At 33.5% G+C, this 23,592-nt stretch overlaps 1 protein-coding gene across 1 annotated transcript in view; it reads left to right on the top strand.

The window, feature by feature from the left end:
* Positions 1 to 19,751, top strand: part of LOC149781980 (uncharacterized) — a 45,853-nt gene extending 26,102 nt beyond the window's left edge. Inside the window, exons 8-10 of the mRNA XM_089936166.1 lie at positions 8,174 to 8,290; positions 9,129 to 9,238; positions 11,043 to 19,751. Of these exons, the coding sequence (XP_089792292.1) occupies positions 8,174 to 8,290; positions 9,129 to 9,238; positions 11,043 to 11,183 (368 nt within the window). The 3' untranslated portion in view covers positions 11,184 to 19,751. The remainder of the gene's footprint in view (positions 1 to 8,173; positions 8,291 to 9,128; positions 9,239 to 11,042) is intronic.
* The last annotated feature ends 3,841 nt before the right edge of the window (positions 19,752 to 23,592 follow it).

The following is a 23,592-nucleotide window of genomic DNA, read 5'->3' as shown; positions in this document are numbered from 1 at the left end:
GATGGTCATATCAAAATGGCATTTTCACTGGAAGACTTCCTATGATTATAGTTGTTTCTAAATGAAAATGATGCAGAGCTGATGCCCAATATGGACACACTAGCGGCCATCATGAAAATCTTGTTATTGCTACTTCATCTGAACAGAAAGACATATCATCATGGGCTTTTCACAGGAAGACTTCCTGTGGAATTTATTAGGTCTTAAAAAATTCTGCTGATATGATATCAGATATGGCTGCCACAGTGGCCATCTTGACAATCGTGTTGCTACTTTTCCTAGTTGGAAAGTCATAGCATAGAATTTTCTCATTTTTCCAGCAAGAAATATTTTTTGCCAATTTTGCATCAGATGTGTCTGACTACAGCTAATTTGAAAATGTATTCCTCAGGAATAGATGGTTTCAGCACTTAGCAGTTAAAGAGGAGAAATTGGACAGTAGAGTGTCAGCCCCTTTCAGACACTCTTGTTTTTGTGAACCATCCTCTTTTAGTATGATCTAAGGGAGATAACTCAAAAAATTATTTTTCGTCCACAATATACTCTTGTGTCAGAGATGGAATCATAAAAGAACATATTTATTGTTTATAATAAAAAGTAAAGAAAGAATAATATGAAAGCTATATTTATGGTATAAGTATAATGAACATATAAACACAGTAATTCCTTTTTTATTTTTTGTTACAGAACTATTTTTGACTGATATCAACATGGAATGGACATGTAGTTTACCTGTTTTTGAGTTATTTCTTTTTCCTTCTATTTTGTTGAAAATCTTGTTTGTAGATTCTCCAGCTCATTTAAACATGCAGGAGTCCAGAATTTCTCTTGGCTTTTGTGTTCATTTTTTTTTTTTGTGGATGTAAGGTTTGTTTCTTCCACTGATTAAAAAAAAACTTCTTTACCTTGAAACATTGGAAAACTTGATAGTGTTTGATAGATAGATCATACTCATACTTGGCAGAGAATTTTAATTTGTTCTCTATGGAGATTTGAACCCAGATCTGAGAGTAAACAGCACACATCACCTTACCTTTCAGCACCAACCCTAATACCTTCTCAACCATGCACACATCACCAAAAGGTGATGTTACAGAGTTGGTGGTATAGGCATCCATGCATAGCAGACACACAAACACCTGTCAGCCTAGTAATTAATTCTCTACTGCATAAAAACCAAAAGAAGATAAACCCTAACAAACTAAATATAAACATGGCAAAATAAATGGGTTTCTAACATGTTTCCAGTTTGAGTTGAGATGATATAGCATTTAATGGCACCTCAGCACAATTATGGGTATCTGGGACCATTTATATGATATGAGGGGACATTTATATGATATGAGGGAACATTTATATGATATGAGGGAACATTTATATATGAGGGGACATTTATATGATATGAGGGGACCATTTATATGATATGAGGGCCATTTATATGATATGAGTGGCATTTATCTGATATGGGGGCCATTTATATATGAGGGGATATTTATATGATATGAGGGGACATTTATATGATATGGGACCATTTATATGATATGAGGGGCATTTATATGATATGAAGGGCATTTATATGATATGAGGGGGCATTTATATGATATGAGGACCATTTATATGATATGAGGGGACATTTATATGATATGAGGACCATTTGTATGATATGAGGGGCATTTATATGATATGAGGGGACATTTATATGATATGAGGGGACATTTATATGAAATGAGGGCCATTTATATGACATGAGAGCCATTTATATGAGGGGACATTTATATGATATGAGGGGACAGGGGACATTTATATGATATGAGGGGACATATGAAATGAGGGCCATATATATGATATGAAGGGCATTTAAAAAGTTCTGAATATTAGTGCTATGTGAAACAAAGTTATCTATTAGTGAACAGTACATTTGTGCATCTTCTCAAAGCACTCCCCCTAGACACTTTTTCAGTCTGATTATCCAGGTTTTAAATAGTTTACGGTATGTTATTCAAATGCTGGAAAACTGCACTTCCACTGCTTTCAGAAATTGTCTGCCCCTCAGTATATACATCAGGTATATCAAATATACTGAATATCAAAGCCAGCAAAAACTCACTTGGAGCTAAAACAGAGTTGTATGGAGAGTGTTGCAAATTTTGGACACTGTTCTCCTTCAGGAGGTCTGTCCTGATGGCATATTTATGCAGTAATGTGTTGTCATGGAATAGAAGGAAACCTCTGGAGCTGGTGTACAGATGGGTTACTTCATAGGATACAACAATTTTTGGCAACACTTTGGAAGCATAAAAATGTTTAGTGACACCAGCAGAGTCAGGCACAGCTACCTTGATGGCCATTGATGAAGCTGCAGATCATTTGATGGAATGTTAATTTGTCTATTGATGGGCATTCAAGTTATGGCTTGTTCAGTTGCTCAGACTTGCCGAACCAAGCTTTATCATATTTGATTCCTGTCTAACTATTCTGTCAGAAATGATCTCTCAAAGATCAGGTGTATTTGGAAAGATTATTTGCATAATAATTCTATCACATACTGTAGAGGAGTTAAACATAACCACAACATACTATCCATTTACTGGCATTCTTAATAAATGATAATTAAATAATTTGTTGTATGTTTGTTATAAATAGAAAATTCTTTAGGACCAATTTTATACATTTTTAATGGCTAACCCAACTGTGTGGTCCAGTTTCATGCAAAGATATTGGAACTGGATGATAGTTTTACATCATAGATTCTCAGTATTGTCTTCACTGGTGAGCAGAAGTTGATCACTGTAACTTGGTTTTTACCACGTCTCAGTCATTCACTACAGAGAAGATTAAGATGCACAAAGTTAAACATATCCATTGCTGTTTTAAATACATTTCCTGATCATGATACATAATGATTTTATCCACTACCTTGCAAACCCAGCTCTCAAGAGCTTGATTTTTGCAACAGAAGTGCCAAAGGTTATTAGCATCTACAAGTTGAAGCCATACAAGAGTGATATCTTCTTGTATAGATCAATTGGCACCAGGTCTCATGCATACTTTATTTATTACTTGCACTCTAGTTTGGAATTCCATGTATGCACATTTAGGAGACCTTAAAACACCAAATTCCACTTGTACCTTTTCACTATTTGAATGAGTTGTACAGTGGCCCACTTCTTATAAGGCCACCTCTTCTGCAGCAGGAAGGTGTCCTTTATGAGCAGGTGCTCATTTAAGATGGTGGCCTCTCTAGAGAGGGATCACACACATGTGAGTAATAATAAAGTAAGAACAGTTTAAGTATTTCATTTTTTTCTCTGGATGAAGTAGAATTTTTTTTTAAAACCAATAAATACACTAATGTCATATTTTGGTGTGTATAATGTGCACTTATTTGACCTAATTTCTTATTTGCTGGAGAGGGGTGTGTTTTACAGAAGAAAAAAAAAAGATTTTTTTTCTTTGTCAATCTGACAGAAGGATAAAGGCATCACATTCACTGCTTTTGAAATATTCAATCTGTCGCATTGTAGCTAAATCATATACTGGTATTATTATAGAGATAAATAATGCTTACAAACCCCAACAGCTGGCTCTTTGATTGCTTATGTTAATAATTCACTTTATTTCACATCACACTGTGGCCTTTTGTTCTGTTTTTTTGACCAGAAATACATGTATATACAACTGGTAACTTGTTCTTAACCCTATCATGTTTACATTAAAGCTGTGCAAAATCCCTGTATTCCAGCAAACCAAATATGATTACAATATCTATAAATATTTAATAACTATTGATCTCATGCAGTTTTTCCTCATTAATTACTTTCTTTATTCATAGTTGAAATTGAAATAAGTTAATTTTCTCATGAGAGGCACTTTTCAGGGTATATCTTGCTTTCTGTAATGAATTAATACATTTTCCATCTGACTGGTTATATTGTAGCAACAACACCTAAAACTTGTCAGAATTCATCTTGACAGCAGTTCATGTCTGCAGTCGTTAAGTTCTGTAACTACCATACATGTACCAAGATTAAGTCATTTTCTATATCGAGTCCACATTATATTCCACCTTTATTCCTTAGGTCCAACTCTTAGGCAGTTAACACCGATTACTAATTGACATGTTTATTTTTAATTAGTTTTTTGGACATCTGCTGCTTGGTATACATTTTCAATCTTTCTTTGATTTAGCGATGTTTTCTTTACTTGATGTATACAGTACAATGTAATGCCATGTGTTTATTTGTGTAAGTTTCTTAACCAGTTATGGCACTGTACTCACAGGCAGAAGTGTCGTGTTGTTGAATTTAAAGTAACAACTATGCCTAGCCTGAGTAAATATCAGAGCAAATGCCAACTAACAACAGGAAGTGTACATGTGACATGCTGACAAAAGATAATCGTCTTCAGAGATGCGATAATACTTCCAGAGAAAAGAACACAGCATTCTAAATGATCATTGTATGGATTTAAACTAATATAAATATTGTGAATATTTGAACATAAATTGCCTTTTGCAATAGCACATGTAAAATAGCCATTGGGAGGAAGTTCATTGTAAGAGAGTTTTCTGTTCTGGAGTTGAAAAGAATGATAGATGACAAAAGGAGAGGACATTGCAGGATTTTGTTGTTGTTGTTGTTGTTGTGGGGTTTAACACCATTTTTCATCACATGATAGGCTATACATGGCAGCCAGTATTAATGGTGGAGGAAGAACCCGGGAAAACCCTGGAAAGAACCACCGACCCAGGAGAAGCTACTGGCAAGCTTTCTCACATACCCACAATGGCTGAAACTGAGACTCGAACCGGCGCAGACATAGGTGTGATGGCAGTGATCCGTAACAGAGAGCGCTTTAGACCACTCAGCCACTCAGGGCCCCCGACATTGCTGGAGAGTCTTTTGTTATGGAGTGAAAAAGAATGACAGATGAAAACAGTTAATGACTTTTCGAGATTGACAATGAGAGTGACGATGATGAATATGGATTTGATGCAACAGACTGAACTCCATCAAGATAACAAACCATCAGACTGCCCTTTAATTGGCTCATCTAGAATATTGGAAAGATATACTTTCAGTATTGCCACTCATTTTTGTTCTTTCTTTTATCTTTAAAAGGATTTATTTCTCATTATTGGGCACTGTGTACTGACAGGAAAGACCAGAGAACAGTCAAGCACTGAAAACAATTAAAACATTATGTAACAACTAATCATCATTGCACTGTTCAACATGGCTGACTACTAACACACTACAAAGCAAAACTATCCTGATTTAAAATGTGTTTTATCACATGTATGTTATGTGGCAAAATTTAATTTTTTCCCTCAGTCTGGGTGAATAATTATTAAATATCAGTGAACATTACATGCACCAAAATACAGTAATGATAACATTTTGAACATCATTGGGGGGTGGGGTGTCCAAAAACTACATTTCCATTTGTATCAACCAGAAAGTATACATAAGTAAAAAGAGAAGTTAACAGGTGATTCAGTTATAATGTACTCTGTTGTATCTTGAATTCAGTCAATGCAGTCAAGGGGTGAAAAGATTAATTGATATTTAGAGGTGTCAGTACTTTTTCAATATCAATACAATATCACTACAAAAGGTGATGAATCAATACAAAATGATACTTACCCAATACAGGTTACTTGAATCTTTAGTAGTCATCATTAACTAATTAGTTGTTTGTCTTTTCATTCTTTAAACTGAAAAATAAACTGAGACTGCTGTTGCCATGAACTGAAATTGAACTTGATTTGAGGCTTTTTTTATTAAAAATGTACTAATTACTGTCAATTTAAAAAAAAACCAAAAAACTATTTTAACACCCACTCACCTTCTACAAATTAACACAAGGTGAATAAATCATTTCATTAGAAGTCTGCCCCCCCCGCAACCCTGCTGTTTCCATGCTGATTATTTCATCACTTTCATATGTTCAACCATTGGTAATCAAAATCAGTGTAAAGAAGACATTTCAGACTTGTTCCTCATGTATGATTTATACCTTTTTACTGACCATTTCTTTTCTTGTCAGCTTGGATTGAATTTGAAGGCTACACTTTTGGTGTGTTATGCAGTGAAATATCTTACATTCAGTCCTGATTCGTGGTTGTTGTATGTTTAAGTCCAGATTAGAACAATAACAATAATAACTGCCTGTCAGAACATACTGTAGCTTATTCACTTTGTGAAAAATATTATTGCATCAAAACTCAATCCAAATACACACAACACAACAGATAAGCTTTGTGTAAAGGTGACCGTTAAATGATCTGTCAAGTACTTAAATCACAAATGGAAAACAAGTTTAGAATATCTCTTTTCACATTGACATGTAATAAAACAAGTTTGGAGTATCTCTTTTCACATTGACATGTAATAAAACAAGTTTGGAATATCTCTTTTCACATTGACATGTAATAAAACAAGCATGAGCACAGAAACAGCAAGGAAGCAGATTCCATTCTGCATGGGATATAGTAAGTTTGTATTAATTTGTAAAAGGAGGGTGGGTGTTGTCAATAATTTCCTTTTGTACTGATAGAAATGAGAGCATGGTGCCATGGCGGCTGTTTAATATGATGAGTTTGGTTATTAGTCATCTCTCTCACACTTGGACTTGTTCTAGATAAGATTTTCTTTGCAGGAGGAAATTTCACTATTTCTTCTGTTTTGGAAGATAACACCGTAATGTCTTCCAGATATAAGTGGTGACATTATATAAAATGTTTTTAAAGCATTTGTGCAGTGCCAGAAAAAGAAGGAATGGTGACCAGAATGACCCCTGTATCTGATCAAATGAGCAGCCAAAAATGGCCTAAAAAGTTGAATTAAAATCACTGAAAACTAACAGAAAGTCTGTTTGGAAGTATTGTTTCAAAAATCTTGTCAAGAATGAAAATGGCATATGAATTAATGATAAGTTTATGTCTGTCTGTAATCTGCATACTGAACCATGCAACCAATATGTCAACACATATAAGATGGCGCCACTCTACCCCTGACAGATCTTTAAATGATCAAGTTGATACGTGATCAATATTGTATTGTATTGTATGTGTATCATGAATCATATTGATACATGGCACATGTGTATCATGAATCATATTGATACATGGCACATATGTATCATGTCACCTCTAGCAGTCACATGTTATGTCTTAGAGGTTCCATGGCTCTACCCATGGCACCAGCCAACCTGACAGATTAAAATTCATGATCTTACACAGCTTCACTGAGTAAGTATCTTAATCAAAATCTTGATTGTTACATAGATGCAGTAGGTACCATTTGTTTGACTGGCATTTTGTTTATTCAGGACCCCCTCCCCCAGGCACTTATGATAGTATTCACTGAATTTTTAATCATTATTGCTATACAAAATAGTCAGCAGCTATGGACCCCAGCTAGCACTAGACAGAGGGATTCCTCTGTAATGTTTTATGGACCCCAGCTAGCACTCAATAGAGGGATTCCCCTGTAATGTTTTATGGACCCCAGCTAGCACTTGATAGAGGGATTCCCCTGTAATGTTTTATGGACCCCAGCTAGCATTTGATAGAGGGATTCCCCTGTAATGTTTTATGGACCCCAGCTAGCACTCAGTAGATGGATCCCCTGTAATGTTTTATGGACCCCAGCTAGCACTCAATAGAGGGATTCCCCTGTAATGTTTTATGGACCCTAGCCAGCACTCAATAGAGGGATTCCCCTGTAATGTTTTATGGACCCCAGCTAACACTCAGTAGAGGGATTCCCCTGTAATGTTTTGGAGTGGTACTTTAGTGATCTGAGTGGTGGAGATCTTTTTCTGTCAAGCTTGAGGACTGTTTATTGTACATCTGAATCTTATTCACATGGGAGATATAATACTCCACTAAATCTTATTCACATTGGAGATATAATACTCCACTGAATCTTATTCACATGGGAGATATAATACTCCACTAAATCTTATTCACATTGGAGATATAATACTCCACTGAATCTTATTCACATGGGAGATATAATACTCCACTGAATCTTATTCACATGGGAGATATAATACTCCACTAAATCTTATTCACATGGGAGATATAATACTCCACTGAATCTTATTCACATGGGAGATATAATACTCCACTGAATCTGTATAAAATTTGTTTTTTATTTATTGACAGGTGCACTGGACAAAGGAGTGAGATACTCCCCTGATGAACATGATGGATCAGACCCAGTCAGAGGCATACAGGTTCCATCCCAGTCAGACATGATCATTTGCTTCCCAACACAGTTTGGTATGTCATTCACAGCAAGTAAAGGATCTGTAGCACATCATAGAAAGCGGAATGTGATGATATACAACTTTGTCAAACTTTTAACCATTTTGTCAAAATTTAAGGAGCACATTAAGAAAAAGAAATTATGCAGACTGTTTGTGTACTTTCATTTTAGTTCAAGACATTATACCTTGATGAGTGGTCTGCATCATTGAGACTCAGTTTTCACTAATGTGAGATTGACACATAGGGGACTTACTAAGTTATTAAACATGGGGCTGGCATATGATGTGCTATTCTCTTCATATTCTGTTGACTTGCATCATTAATAGAGTTATGGGTGGGATGTAGCTGAACCATGAGCAAATTGCTAACCTTTCCTATAGGTTTATTCAACATTTTCTTAAAAGCTGTGTACCTTGATAGAGAGCATTCTAGCATCAAGACCCTTACAAGTATATATAAATAATCATTAACCATGTCTACACAACTAATCCAACAGCTGCTTTACTGCCAATTATGGCTGTATTGACAGTGAACCTAGCTGAAAGATATTTCAGGTATGTACAGATGATAAATATGGTCACAGTTTTGAAATATTGAATGACTGATGAATGTCTCAGGGTGTATTTTTCGGCTTGGGTGTTAATATTAATTTGCATAAAAATGAAACACAGGAAAGTCAGATATGTGTATATTGACTTTAATGGGTTTCCTCCATTTGTATCCATGAGCTGGGTACTCATCCTGTATAAGAAAGAGTATTTGACGTTATCTTTATTAAGGTTAGGTTAATAATTCACTTTGTAATTGTAATTATGCAACTTAAATTTAGTTTGCCACTCATTGTGTGCAGGGTACTATGCATGGCGGAACAGAGACCGTGGCAGTTGGTATGTTGAGGCTCTGGTGCAAGTGTTCATGAAATATGCCAAGTGTGAGGATGTCTGCACCATGCTGAATAGGGTATGTATATACACAATAACATTTGACATGTGTTCCACACAAGAACACAGCAATAAAGTACATTGTTAGTTTTCTATAATATTGCTCATGGGAGTCATAAAAGTGGTTTGTGTTGAGTGAGGTCATCTTACACTTAGATTAGTCTGAGTTTCTTCTGTCCTTTCCCACCTGTGTTTTTTATACGACAGATGGGGTGGTAGGTCAGAGTGTGTTCTGTATTGGAGTTCATCAAAACCATGTGGGTAGCAGCATAGGGAAGTTGCTTTAAATAGGCTATGAAAATTGAGTGACATTCTATTGAACAGTACATGCCTGATATCAGTAAGTAGAATATTTATATTTTCAGATATAGCAATTAAAACAATTTTTGTGACTTTACCTCTTTGCCTGCACTAAAATTGACCAACACTGTCACATGATGAAAACAAGCGTTCTCTTTGTAAACCAGTGCCATGTTCCTTAAAGTGCATGAGTGATATAATCTTCCATTGTTCACTGAACAGAAAATGTTTATGTAAAAGAAATGGGAGTGGTCACTTACATGACACCATATTATTCATTACGAATGCTACCGTTTTATATTTCCTGTGTTATATATTATGATTTGGTAGCTGAAATCTTATGCTTAAAACATGTAGGATTAGGCCGGACTGGTTTCAATTAATTATTTACCCCCATGAATGTAAGTAGGTTTATCCCATTCCCAGTCACATTATGCGTATGCTAAACATTGCTTTCTTGGCATCTTTGATTCTATTTGATTTTCATCACATTTTCTGACAACATTTTATGTAGTTATGGTCTTTTCTCCTTAGAATTTTGCCCTTCATTTAGCTTTTGAAGGACATCATGAACTGAAATTGAACTTGATTTGAGGCTTTTTATTAAAAATGCCAAGGTTAAATTTTAATTTAAAATGATTATTTAACTTTTTTTGCTTGGAGTCATTGTCCTTGTGTAACTTGTATATTTTTAGCCATTATGTGTGTCATATTGGAGGAAACATCATGGCATGTGGACTTGTTTTTAATCAGACATGACATACGATATTTACTCTTTATGACAGGCTATCACTCTTCTTCAGTAAACCCATAAAGTCAGTCTCTTTTGCAGAAACTTTTTTTAGAAATCAAACAGGAAGACAAGATTTCGCTATAGAGGGTTTTAGAACTAATGTTGAAATTCTTTTTTTCATATTTATTTATATGAAAACAAAACTGCAACCAATTATGGCATGCATAAATTAAAGAATAATATTTTGACCTGCATGCTTTTGAGGATTATATTGCGATTTTTCAGCATCTTAAATTTGAGCTTAATGCAAGTCATTTTCGGAAAGTAGCCAGTAGCTTTTTCTGCGAATATTTTTTCAGAGCTATATTGTTTTACCTAATAAACAGTGATGAATTCATCAATAAAGGAAGATTTGTTCCTTCAAAAATTATTCTGAGCAAAAAATTTAAACACATTTAAGTCACAAATGATGCTGATTGTTACAGTGATTATGACCATTACTGCATTCCTATTTTTATACTGTATAAACTTACTTTTAGGTTGGGACCAACTGCAGAACAACATAGACCCTGATCTGAAATTGCATAATGCACAGCAGATCAGGGTGTATGTTCCTTGTTCTACTGATTACTGCTAACAAACTGCATAAACCCAGATCTGCTGGTGCACAATGCACTGGCAGATCTGGGTCTATATGTTTGCTGTTGGACTTTCTTATAGGCAAGTGTATATGATTATATATTAAGAATGGTAAAGAAATTAATGTTTTTACATTGCTCTATTGTACCAGGTAAATCTGCTGGTGTCAAGAAAAGTGTCCCACTGTCGGCTGATTGAAATGGACCAGATGTGCCAAATGTCTGAATATAAGAGTACACTGAGAATGCCACATTTTTACTTCTTCCCTGGCATCGGCGGTCCCAGTGAATAATACTACACCATAAATACTTTGTTAACAAGTCATATGTATTCGTTATATACAGTTCCCTGGCATCGGCGGTCCCAGTGAATAATACTACACCATAAATACTTTGTTAACAAGTCATATGTATTCGTTATATACAGTTCCCTGGCATCGGCGGTCCCAGTGAATAATACTACACCATAAATACTTTGTTAACAAGTCATATGTATTCGTTATATACAGTTCCCTGGCATCGGTGGTCCCAGTGAATAATACTACACCATAAATACTTTGTTAACAAGTCATATGTATTCGTTATATACAGTTAAAGATGGATGAATAATGTGATGATCTGACAGTGATTCAGTTCTAAATTTTAGTATATTCTCAAGTTTTTTTCCATAGCATATTTTTTACATCAAAATTTAAAAATTGTTTCATGCCATTAAACCATCTACTTTTTTGAAAACATGTAATTTTAAGGTAATATAACAACTGTATTCAAATACTGAGGGTAGGAAATATGAGTTGAGCAATTAAGTCAACATGTTTTGTGAGGTGGACATGGACCATTCTTAACACCTACACTAAATGAGAGTATTATTTTTATTTCAGTTATCTTGATTGGATAAACAATTATTTTGATAAAAGTCTCTCATAATGGATCAAGATATACAGAACAATAACAAATAAATATGAAGTTATTATTAGAGCCTAGACTTCAGCTATACAAAGAGTGCTATCACCTGTATCGTTTGTATAAAGACAGAAAGAAACACTCTTAATTGATAAACACATGATTAAACAGGCTCTAACATCGTAGACTGTACATTGTACAAAAACGTACAGATGTTTTTTTGTTTTTTAACAGTACCATGAAAATTTTAATCAGCAACATTTCAGGAAAGAAAACATTGACATCACAATGATACTTAGGTTAGAGATTACCATAGTTAATTGTAGTAAATTCAAAACAGTTGATGTTTTATTTTAATTGTGTCAAAATGTTCTATTAAATTTTAGAGAAATATATAAAGGTTTCTTCAACCACGCAGTACATCTCAGCCTAATCTTTAATTGATTTAGTGCTTTCTCCTGCTCAATTTACTATTTTTACATTAAAATAAACCATTTATTGTATAATTCTACACTGTTTATGATATGTTGATTACATTTGATCACTTTTTTGTGTCTTTTTTAACCGAGCTTTGTAAAGTTTATGCATGTACAGGAATTTGCTTTGAAATCCATAGTTGCAAAAATATTTGTGCAAAGTTTATTCTTGTATCATGGATAATGATAAACTATAAGAAATAATTTCTCCCTCTACATAGACACAGTGATGCATAAATAGGAATCAATGAATGATCAGTCATTTTAAATGCGAAAATAAGTTTCTCACCAACTGGTATCTTACTGGATCTGCAAGTTAAATATTACAAAATGCACAATATACTAATCATACTTGATAAAAATATTGCAATTTTGTTTTGATTCTGAAAAAAATTGTTGTTAAATTTAATTAAGATTTGACATTAAAAATGAGCCTAAATAATAAGTAACTCTTCCCAATAATAGGTGACTAATACACATTGAAGGCAGATCATCTCATCTGATGAGTACATTGCAGATCATCTCATCTCATGTGAGTACACATTAAAGGCAGATCATCTCATCTCAAAATGAGTACATTTTCAGGTGAAATTTGGCATAAAATTCATTAACATCTTCATTGTGTTTGGTCTTAAAACTTCTTTAAAAGCATAGTATTGTTGGTTTGGGGGCTTCCCATATATATGGCTGGTGGTAAAATCATAAGTTGATGCATATTTGCAGGCAGAAGTTCACTTCAGGTAGCACAATAAATGATTTTAAAGTGTATTTCTACTTCTTTATGCATTTAAGGATACGTTTTGTAATTGAGAACCATGTGATTGAATATTTTGGGCTGAATGTCAGTCTGCTGAGTTAGGGAAAGATTTGTGGAGGGCGTCAGTTAATGGCAAGGTAAAGTCAGCTTTGCTATCTTGGAGAGCTGAAGCAATATTTCCTGGTAGAGGATGACTATTTTGCCAGAATTGCCACCTAACGTAATCTCTGATGTATTTATATTGATGAAACTGCCAAATAGAATTAACTTAATATTATACCAAGATGTGTTCAGATATCCATTATGTGTTCAACAAAACCTATTTATATACCTGTTGTATTTTTATTAATTTATATGTATATATATATGTTATTGATAAGTATTGCTTACTACCATGTACACAGGACATACAAGTTGATGTATCCTCAACTGTACATTCACCTGGATATTTGAGACTTGTTGCTGTGAGTTTTCTGGGCTTTTTTGCATTTTATTTTCAATCACTCAATGTATGTGGCATAGTGTGCATTCTCTTTTACCAAATATAGTTTATATTACTAATAATAGTAACAAACTTGATGGTTTTACTAGTATTAGTAACAATGTTCGGTTCCACAGGTCAATTTTATATGTCATGACTGGCAACTCAAATTTAAAATTTTGGTAAATGCTTAGACCTGATAGTAATCCTCATGGATATTGTTCCACTGCTGGTAATAACTTGAAACAATATTAAAAAATGTTTTTGAAAGAAAGTCAGAACAAGAATTACTTCAGTAATGTTTCAAATGTAGATATAAATTCTCTAGTGACATATATAGAAAGACATTGAGAAAAATGTTATAAATATTATTATGATAGTAATAATGGTGATGAATAGGAATATCTATGGAGTTATACTTTTCCATCTGTCTTTTGTTAATGACTACAAGTAATATGGTCAGTTATATTCATAACTGTAATCATTCAGAAAAGCAGGGTTTACATACCAAGGTCAAGGGGTAACTGAACAACTTTTCAGACTATTGTCAGGATCTAATAAAATTTATGCAAGGCTGAATATAATTTTTGAGCTTGGCATTGCCCTCATAATTTTTTGTTGCAGCATTTTTCAAAGTAAATGTGGGAAGCTCATGATCTTGTCCAACCTTATGTGCCATACTTTGCTTCTTGAGTTATATCAAATGATTCTTCATACAGCATTAAAAATAATTATTCAAGCTTTTCAGTAACCAGATTTACCATGTAAAAATGCCTGCCAAATCGTGAGCAACATAAATCCAGAATCGCCATGGCAAAATCTGATGGCAGATCAAAGTCCATGGCATAACATGCCAATGGATCAGCATCTGAATCATAATATACTGGCATTTGGCATAATGCTGTGGCAAATCTGGGCCTATGTTGTTCATGAGGAAATCATTAGTAGAACAAACAACATAGACTTCTTCATTATGTGACAGCAGATATGAGTCTATTCTGTTCACAGCTGTATACATGTTATATGCAAACAAAATGTGTTATGATGTTTGGGACTGTTTTATACGTGGGTAGAATGGTCTTAGAATTTGATACAATGCATTAAGGGAGCCTGATGTTAAGAAAGCTGATGTGGTGAGATTGAGGATTGGGGGTTGAGTATTAGTGGAAATAGTACTCTGTTAAAAATGAGAACTTGCTCCTTCTTGGACATTTCTAGTAAGTTTCATTTGCATCATCATCATTTATATGACGATAGCTTTTTTACCATGTCTAAGTGTGGATGACTTTTACATACTTTTAATGAAATGGTAGATTTTATGTTTTAAAACCCTTTAATAGAGTTTAAAGATGAAATAATATTTGCTTAAGACAAATTCTGTGACTGTATTAATTGTAGAAGTGTATTGATTGCTTGGTCTTTGTAAAAGTGTATTGATTGCATGGTGTTTATAGAAGTGTATTGATTGGATGGTCTTTGTGGAAATGTATTGATTGCATGGTCTTTGTAAAATTATATTGATTGCAGGGTCTTTGTAAAATTATATTGATTGCATGGTTTTTGTTGAATTGTATTGATTGCATGGTCTTGGTAAAATTTATTGATTGCATGGTCTTTGTAAAATTGTATTGATTGCATGGTCTTTGTAAAATTGTATATATGGCAAGGTCCATGTAGAAGTATATTGATTGCATGGTCTTTGTAACTGTATTGATTGCATGGTCTTTGTAGAATTGTATTGATTGCATGGCCTTTGTAGATGTGCATTCATTGTACTATCTTATAAAGTTAAATAATGGATTTTGTGCAACAGACATTAACAAATTGTAATCAAAGACAGAGAAAGGGCAATTTTTTCCTTTTTTAAAACATTTTAAATAAAGAAAGACGCAGAAAATAGGAAATGGAACATGGGGAAATTATGTTGAGAGATTGTGTTAGATTTAAAGGAAGCATGACTGCCATGTGCCATATAAAAAACCAATATTTTTGGAAGAGTTATTGACTATATAATTTACTAACAATCATGATCTAATGTACTTATTTTCTCAGTGTGGCTTAATACACAGAGATTGTACTTTATATGCATTTGTATGCACAATATATTTTGATTTTGTTCCCCCAATAATTTGTTTTCTTTTCTTCTCTTTATTTATTGTTGGCCATATAACCACAGGTGTGGCATTTGTCATTTCAGTTTCTTAAGTTTGCACAAAATCTATTTGCACAACCCTATTATAAGTTCCCTTGAATAGATTACCATGTACATTTTAGAGAGTTCTTTGATCAAGTAATATTTCATTTCAGGTGCAGGTAATACCTGATTAAACTTTTGCTAAAGTCAAACCTTTAAACCTGACAATTCAGTAATGATGCGGTGTAAATTTATAATACTGAAACCTCCATAATTGACCTTTAAGCCAATATGACATTTTGTCAAAATTTGAAGTAAGGTATTTCTGTCCTGTTGATTTTAATTAAGGTACTATGTGTTCCTTTCTATTCATGGTCTTGATTGTTTTTTTAATTGCAAGTTTTAATTGAGACTTCAAATTAATGGATTTTACATTGGGTATTTAAATTCATTCTTGGATGCAGAGATTTACAAAAATTATTAAAAATAATGATGGCACTCAAAAGTTAGTACCCAGTGAAAAATAAATACTTCAAGTGTTAGATCAGCAACTGATTTTGTTTTGATTTTTTTATGACCCAGGGTAGAGGTGGGGCATTAGACAAAATTATGGTATGGAACAACATTTTTATGATTGGAAACCATTAATATAGACAAATACAGTTGGTAGGCTTATTTCTGTTCTTGTGGACATGACATGAGGATTATGCAGAAACCATTAATATAGACAAATACAGTTGGTATGCTTATTTCTGTTCTTATGGACATGACATGAGCTGAGTTGACTTGAGTAATTTATGACTTTCTAAAAAAAAATTACTCTTCTCATTATAGATCTGAAGAGCTAATGAGATGGCCTGTTGTCCATTGTCAGACATATGTCCATCCACCTATTACCACAAGTTTGATATTGGTACTTTTCCTAAGCTACTTTAGGATTGTCATGAAACTTTACCCACACATTCATCCCATGGTCTAGTTGGGCCTAGATGAAAATGGTGCAGTGACCTTCTTGCAAATATTGTTATTGATGCTCCTTCTGAATGGATGGTCATATCAGTATGGGATTTTTACTTTGACTTCATATCACATGTACTTGGTGCTGAATGAAAGTGGCGTCAATGTGACATCCAGTATTGTCACCACAGCAGCCATGTAGAAAATCTTTTTATCACTGCTCTTACTGAATGGAAAGTTATATTGATACAGGGTTTTCCATCAAAAAACTTATGATGTATACTTGGTCCTGAATGAAAATGATGCTTTTCTGAGGCCTAATATGGCTGCCACAGTGGCCAGATTATTTTTCTTGAAGATAAAGCTTGTGAATTGGTGAGTATTTTGTAGAACCTGTAATCTCCCCAATGCTTAAGTTGTTTTTAAAAATACTGGCATTTACTGTATATATTTTGTTATAAGCCAAGTCCAATTGCAAACAAGATAGATGAGACTGTATAAACCAAGACCTATGAGTGCATTATGCAATGACAGATCTGGGTAAGTGCAGTTTGCAGTTGAACTAGACTTGTAAGTGAGTACAGACAGAAACTTGCAATCTTTCTAGTAGCCTGAGTTTTTTCTCTACTTTTGCTGCTTTTTCCTATTTTTGCCAGACTTCCTATATTCCCATACTATTTCCAGAATGCCCCTAGTTTTACATTTTAAAAAACAAATTCTGTTAAAAATCAATTATATACCACTTGATTAGCCATATATAATAAAGTGAATTTACATATGGTCTCTGCCATGGAGCTGGGTGTTTAAAAAATGGAGGCATCCTGGATTAAAAAGACAGGTAGTACAGAGGAGTATGCTTTATGTTCAAGTTTATGAAAGAGAGTCATCAGGATTTTTTTCCTTAGTAATTTACATAAATGTTGTACTATTTTCCCCTATAAATTATGCCAATTCGCCCTGACATTTTACAGAATGTTGTCCCACTTTATCCCTACTTTTTACAGAATGCTGTCCCACTTTATCCCTACTTTTTATAGAATGCTGTCCCACTTTATCCCTACTTTTTATAGAACGCTGTCCCACTTTATCCCTACTTTTTCACAAACAGTTGAGTGAAAAACTGTACATGCTCCACATGTAAAAGAACAGATCTATTATTTTAGTTTTGATAGTGCTATAATTATCATATTATTACATAATTTTTAGATTAATACATTTTAATCATATTAATTATTAGAGTAATAATTTTTGACAGATTGTATTGAATTTTACAATGTACTGGTTATACATTTTTTTTTAAAGTTACATACATTGAAAAATGTCTGTTGTTAAATAGTGCTAAAAACTTTTTTAAAGACAGTTGTAAATAAGATGTGTTTAAATTTGTTATGTTTGCCATATACAGTGTTCAGTATTTGTTAGTTTGTTTTGAGAATGTGCTTTTCTTGAATGACATTTGTTTAATAACTGTATCTGCTTGTATACAGGTTGGATCAGACCGAAGACTGCACAGACCCAGATATACCATTGTATAATGTACTGACAGTCATGTGTCTGTGCAGTTTGTTTAGAATAATCAGTAGCACAAACAACATAGACATTTTCCGTTGGTACATTATTTGATGGCAAATCAGGGTCTGCATTGTTTGCTGTTGGGTCCTATTAATATATGATTGTATACAGTAATTATTCATTTGAATATAAACTTGTTTAGTATACAAGGATTTAGAGTGTGCATTTAAGCGTGTTTTATTATGAAAATATTATAAAATATATCTGCTATAATCGATTTAATAAATTCTACATGTCATTAGAGTTTGTAAACACATGCAAATAAAAGAGATCTTAGTGACCTACTTCCAGTGATTGATAGATATCAATATGATCTTCAAAAAATTAACTCATCTGTAAAATTTGTCTGCCATTGTTTTAGTAAACTTTCTGCCAAAATAACTTACATTATGTACTCATTTATGTGAGGAGTCCAACTGCAAACTGCACAGACCCAGATCTGCTATTGCATAATGTACCAGCAGATCTGGGTCTGTGCAGTTTGTTAAGAGTAATCAGTAGAACAAACAGCATAGACCCTAATCAGCAGGTGCATTTTTCGACAGCAGATCAGGATCTTCATTGTTTGCAGATTGACTTGACCTATTAGTAAATATATCATGGTAATCATGGAGAGTAAAACTAAACCCCCTCTCTATACCACAATTCAAGAAAGCCATAAAAGTGTATTGTGTTAAAGTGAGGGCATCTGATAATGGTGTACATTATACATATTATATGGTGTAATGTAATGGTGGTCTTGAATATACCTTCCTTGTGAAAGAAATTGTTATTTTGAGGTTCAGTATAGTAAGGGACCATAATAAAAGTATCAAGCTATAATGAGATAGTCTTATAGTGATGTGTAATCCAGTGACAACATACATATATATATATATATATATATATATATATATATATATATATATATATATATATATATATATAATCCTATAATCCTGTATTCACGATTTATGCTTTATTTTTAAAAAGACAAAATAGGAAATGATAAATGATTGAATTGTTTTTTGTGTACCCATAACATATGGACAATAATGTCAGAGGAGGTGTTCTCCCCAGGTGACAGAGTGGTCAAAGGCACTCGCTTTTACAGATCACTAACATCTCATCTCAGTCCATGTGGGTTTGAGTCTTGGACTCTGCCAATGTGGATATGTGAGAAAGCTTGCCGGTAGCTTCCCATGGGTCAGTGGTTCTTCCTGGGTTTTTCCCAGGTTCTTCCTCCACCAGTTATATTGGCTGCCATGTAAAGCATATTATGTGCTAAAACAATGGCATTAAATCAATAACAATAACAAAGGAGGTTATTATGTAAGCTTTTAGTCCTGTGTGAAGAGAAATTAATAGAATCCATATTGACTAAATACAGAACTTCTGAAATGCTTACTTGACTAACTGAAACATTTTGTGTTTCTGTACATTTGTTCTGAGTTTTCTAAATCTATAAGTCTATTAGAATGAGAAATGTGTTCATTTTATAGCAAAGTATTTTAATATATATTTTTATTACATTTGACTGATACATAAATAGATCATTATATTTCTATATAGATTCATAATAAACAACTTTAACAAAAATAAGTTTGGTATTGTTTTTTGACCACGTTATTTAGCTCCTGACAAGGTCAAAGTTCATAATATTTCATGTATTCCCCCCCCCCCCCCCAAGTGTTGTGGGATATACTGGAGTCAGCTTGTCTGCCCATCACCTTTTGTTTACTTAACATCCCCTCATCCATTTGAGATATCTTCACAATCTTGTTATACTTTTGCGTTATGACTAGACTGTATGTTCAGTAAAATATGGATTGCCTGTCAGCATTTTAAGAGTTATCTATTATTTTATTACAAATTATGTCTGTCCATCTGTTTGTCACACTCGTCTCTGGTCTCTGGTCTAGAACCAGTAGATATCTTCATGAAGCTTGGTGTGCATGATAAGAGTTGTCTCCCATCTGATATTCCAGTTTGTCTAATTATTACTATTAGCACAATCTTCAAGTTTTGGCTTAGATGGATCCCTCCAAACTCATGGCATGTAGTATACTCTACTCTAGTAAGAATTATTTGTGTTTTTAATAAGAGGTACTTTTAATTTTGGGGAAATTTTCATTAATAGACTTTATATTTGGTCATTAATGAAATTGGTATTGGTCATGGCCATCTTTTAGCTATGTCTGTTGAGTGGAAAGTCCTTGCAGAATGAGGTTTTCACATAAAAGACTTCTTATGATATGCAGTTGTCCTAAATGAAAACAGTACCAATCAGATCTCCAATATGGGTTTAGGGTAGCCTTCTTGAAAGTTTTGTTGTATCGCAACTCCTTTTTAAGGTATGGTTATCCTGATATGGAATTTTTACTATAAAAAAATTATCACTATGTAGCAAATAAAAATGCCAATGTACCTTGCAAAATTTAGACAAATCATTTAACAGCTACTTATCCTGAATGGAAGGTGTACCAGAGGATTTTGAAAAAAAATGCTTTATACTTGCTTCTGAATTTAAATGATGCAGATCCAGCCTCTAAAATGGATTTCTTGATGGACATCCTAAATCTCTTAGTATGACACATTCTTCAAAATGGATGGTCATACAGACCACCAACATATCTGAATTTTTGTAAAAGAGTTTGGAAATCCAAATCTGATTGACCATGGGTTATCAAAGGTTATTGCTTACATGTTTGTGCTTCATTAAGATTAGGAACACAGTGACTTGGACATATATTAGTGAATTTTGATGAAACTTTGTTTCTTGAGTTGCATTCCAATCAAGATGGCACTATGATATTGATCTTTATGTCAAAGTTATTGATTCATATGGTTTCTATAACCTTGGATAACCTTGACAAATCTTGGTATTTGAAGGTTGCCTTGAAAAAGTTTGAATTTATACAGTATTTTTCCCTCTCAAAGTCTTCAAGAAATTGTTTGGAAAAAAAACCACCTTAATTTTTCACCAATGCGTGGAATAAAATCTGAGGGTCTACAAAATGTTTAAACTAATTGAAAATGTATCACTTTTTAAATTCAGAATTTGTGTGTGTGTGTTTTGTTAAATTTCCAAAAATAGTGAATTTGTTATAGAAAAAAAATGGATGAAGTTTGTTGGATCAAAAGAAAACAACACTAGTAGTAACCAGATGGAGTAGTGTCCTTGTGCTATAGTGGCACCATCATGTGTTCTAGTAGTGTTATATTGGATGGAGAAAAGAAGTTTTTCAGAAGAAAAAATAACTCCTGCAAAACTAAAAGAATTCATTGAATACTACTTAAGAAACACTTCTTAGTTTTTTTAAGAACCATTACTCAATTTTTAGGTATCCTGGCTTGTGTGCATCATAAGATAACACTAACAAATAGGAATGGATTTCTATCAAACCCTGTTGATGGATAAACATAACTAACTTTAATAACTTTATTTTGATTTGTTTTCTTCCCAAGAATTATTGTAGATTGAACCAAACTTAGCATGTGATCATATCTTTACATGTCTGAGACCAGTTAGCATGTAGTCTTATCTTTACATGTATGAGACAAGTTAGCATGTGACCATATCTTTACATGTCTGAGACAAGTTAGCATGTGATCATATCTTTACATGTCTGAGACAAGTTCAATGATCTATCCATGAAATCAGGTTTGATATCAATGGTCACAACAAAGAATTGTGTACTGTGCTAAAGTTGAAAATTTAAGAGACCTTTTTGGTTTATACTGTATCATTTGACTGAAATAACAGAGTTAAGAAAGGCCGTATACGTTGACAGCACTTAATAAAATTACTATTTTAAGATTTATTTTGCACATAAAGTCATGCTGAAAATGCCCATTCTTGATGAGAGTTGACTCTCCTAATCATAATACAAATGGATGGCACATGTGCAGTTAGTAGTAACATAAAATATCATTTGTCAAGGATCCCTTTTAGATGGCTATAGTACAAAACGATGCACAGGTTGTTGCATAGGTGACATTAATATGGCTTTAACAAATATCAAATTAAGGTGCTATTGACTTTTTTAAATCCTTGAGGCTGATATGATTTTAGACAATGAAAATCTAGTTTACTCCTTTCCCAAAATGTTGTTTAATTAATTACTTATGGATAAATAACATCTTTCATATTGGTATACCAGCATCATAGAAAAATGCTGGACAGTGAAGATCTTCTACATATGTTATTAAATCCATATATTGCTAGCAATTACCAGGTTTTGCAAGGTAACAACTATACCTAACAGAAGTTTTCTATAGCAACCTTTCTTCAAAAATAAGATATCTGATTGTTCTTGGTGTCCATATCAGATTGTTCTTGGTGTCCATTATTGTTTATGGTATCAATTCTGATTGTTCTTTGTGTCCATTCTTATTGTTTATGGTGTCCATTCTCATTGTTCTTGATGTCCATTCTGATTGTTCTTGTTGTCCATACCTGATTGTACTTAGTGTCCATTCTAATTGTTTATGATAGCCATATATGATTGTTTTTGGTGTCGATTCTGATTGTTCTTGGTGTCCATTCTTATTGTTCTTGGTGTCAATATCTAATTGTTCTTGGTGTCCATTCTGATTGTTCTTAGTGTCCACTTGTATTGTTTATAGTGTCCAAATCTGATTGTTCTTGGGGTCCATTATAATTGTTTATGGCGTCCATTTGGATTGTTCTTGGTGTCCATATCTGATTGTTTTTGGTGTCCATTCTTATTGTTCTTGGAGTCCAAATCTGATTGTTCTTGGTGTCTGTTTTTATTGTTTATAGTGTCTATACCTGATTGTATTTAGTGTCCATTCTAATTGTTTATGATAGCCATATATGATTGTTCTTGGTGTCCATTCTTATTCTTTATGGTGTCCATTCTGATTGTTCTTGGTGACCAAATCTGATTGTCCTTGGTGTCCATTCTTATTGTTCTTGGTGTCCATTCTTATTTTTCTTGGTGTCCATATCTGATTGTTCTTAGGATTCTTATTGTTTTTGGTGTCCATATCTAATTGATCTTGGTGTCCATATCTGATTGTTCTTAGGATTCTTATTGTTTTTGGTGTCCATATCTAATTGATCTTGGTGTCCATATCTGATTGTTCTGAGGATTCTTATTGTTTTTGGTGTCCATATCTGTTTTTGGTGAACATTCTTATTGTTTATGGTGTCCATATCTAATTGATCTTGGTGTCCATATCTGACTGTTCTTGGTGTCTGTATCTGATATATCTTGGTTTTCATATCTAATTGTTAATGGTGTCCATACCTGATTGTTTTAGGTGTCCATTCTGATGACTTTGTTTAAGATAGGTACTGAAAACTATTCTTAATGACACATTTCTTTCTACCCATCACAAAATGACATGGGTTTTTACTTGTATGCCAAAGCTTTGCCCAACCCAGGGCAATTATGTCTTATTATCTAATGATGTT

The sequence above is a fragment of the Sinohyriopsis cumingii genome, chromosome 15 (genome assembly GCF_028554795.1).
Source record: "Sinohyriopsis cumingii isolate HCF-2022 chromosome 15, ASM2855479v2, whole genome shotgun sequence".
In the NCBI taxonomy this organism is placed as follows: domain Eukaryota; kingdom Metazoa; phylum Mollusca; class Bivalvia; order Unionida; family Unionidae; genus Sinohyriopsis; species Sinohyriopsis cumingii.
The sequence above is the reverse complement of the archived record's forward strand: the minus strand, read 5'-3'. Positions and strand labels throughout refer to the sequence as shown.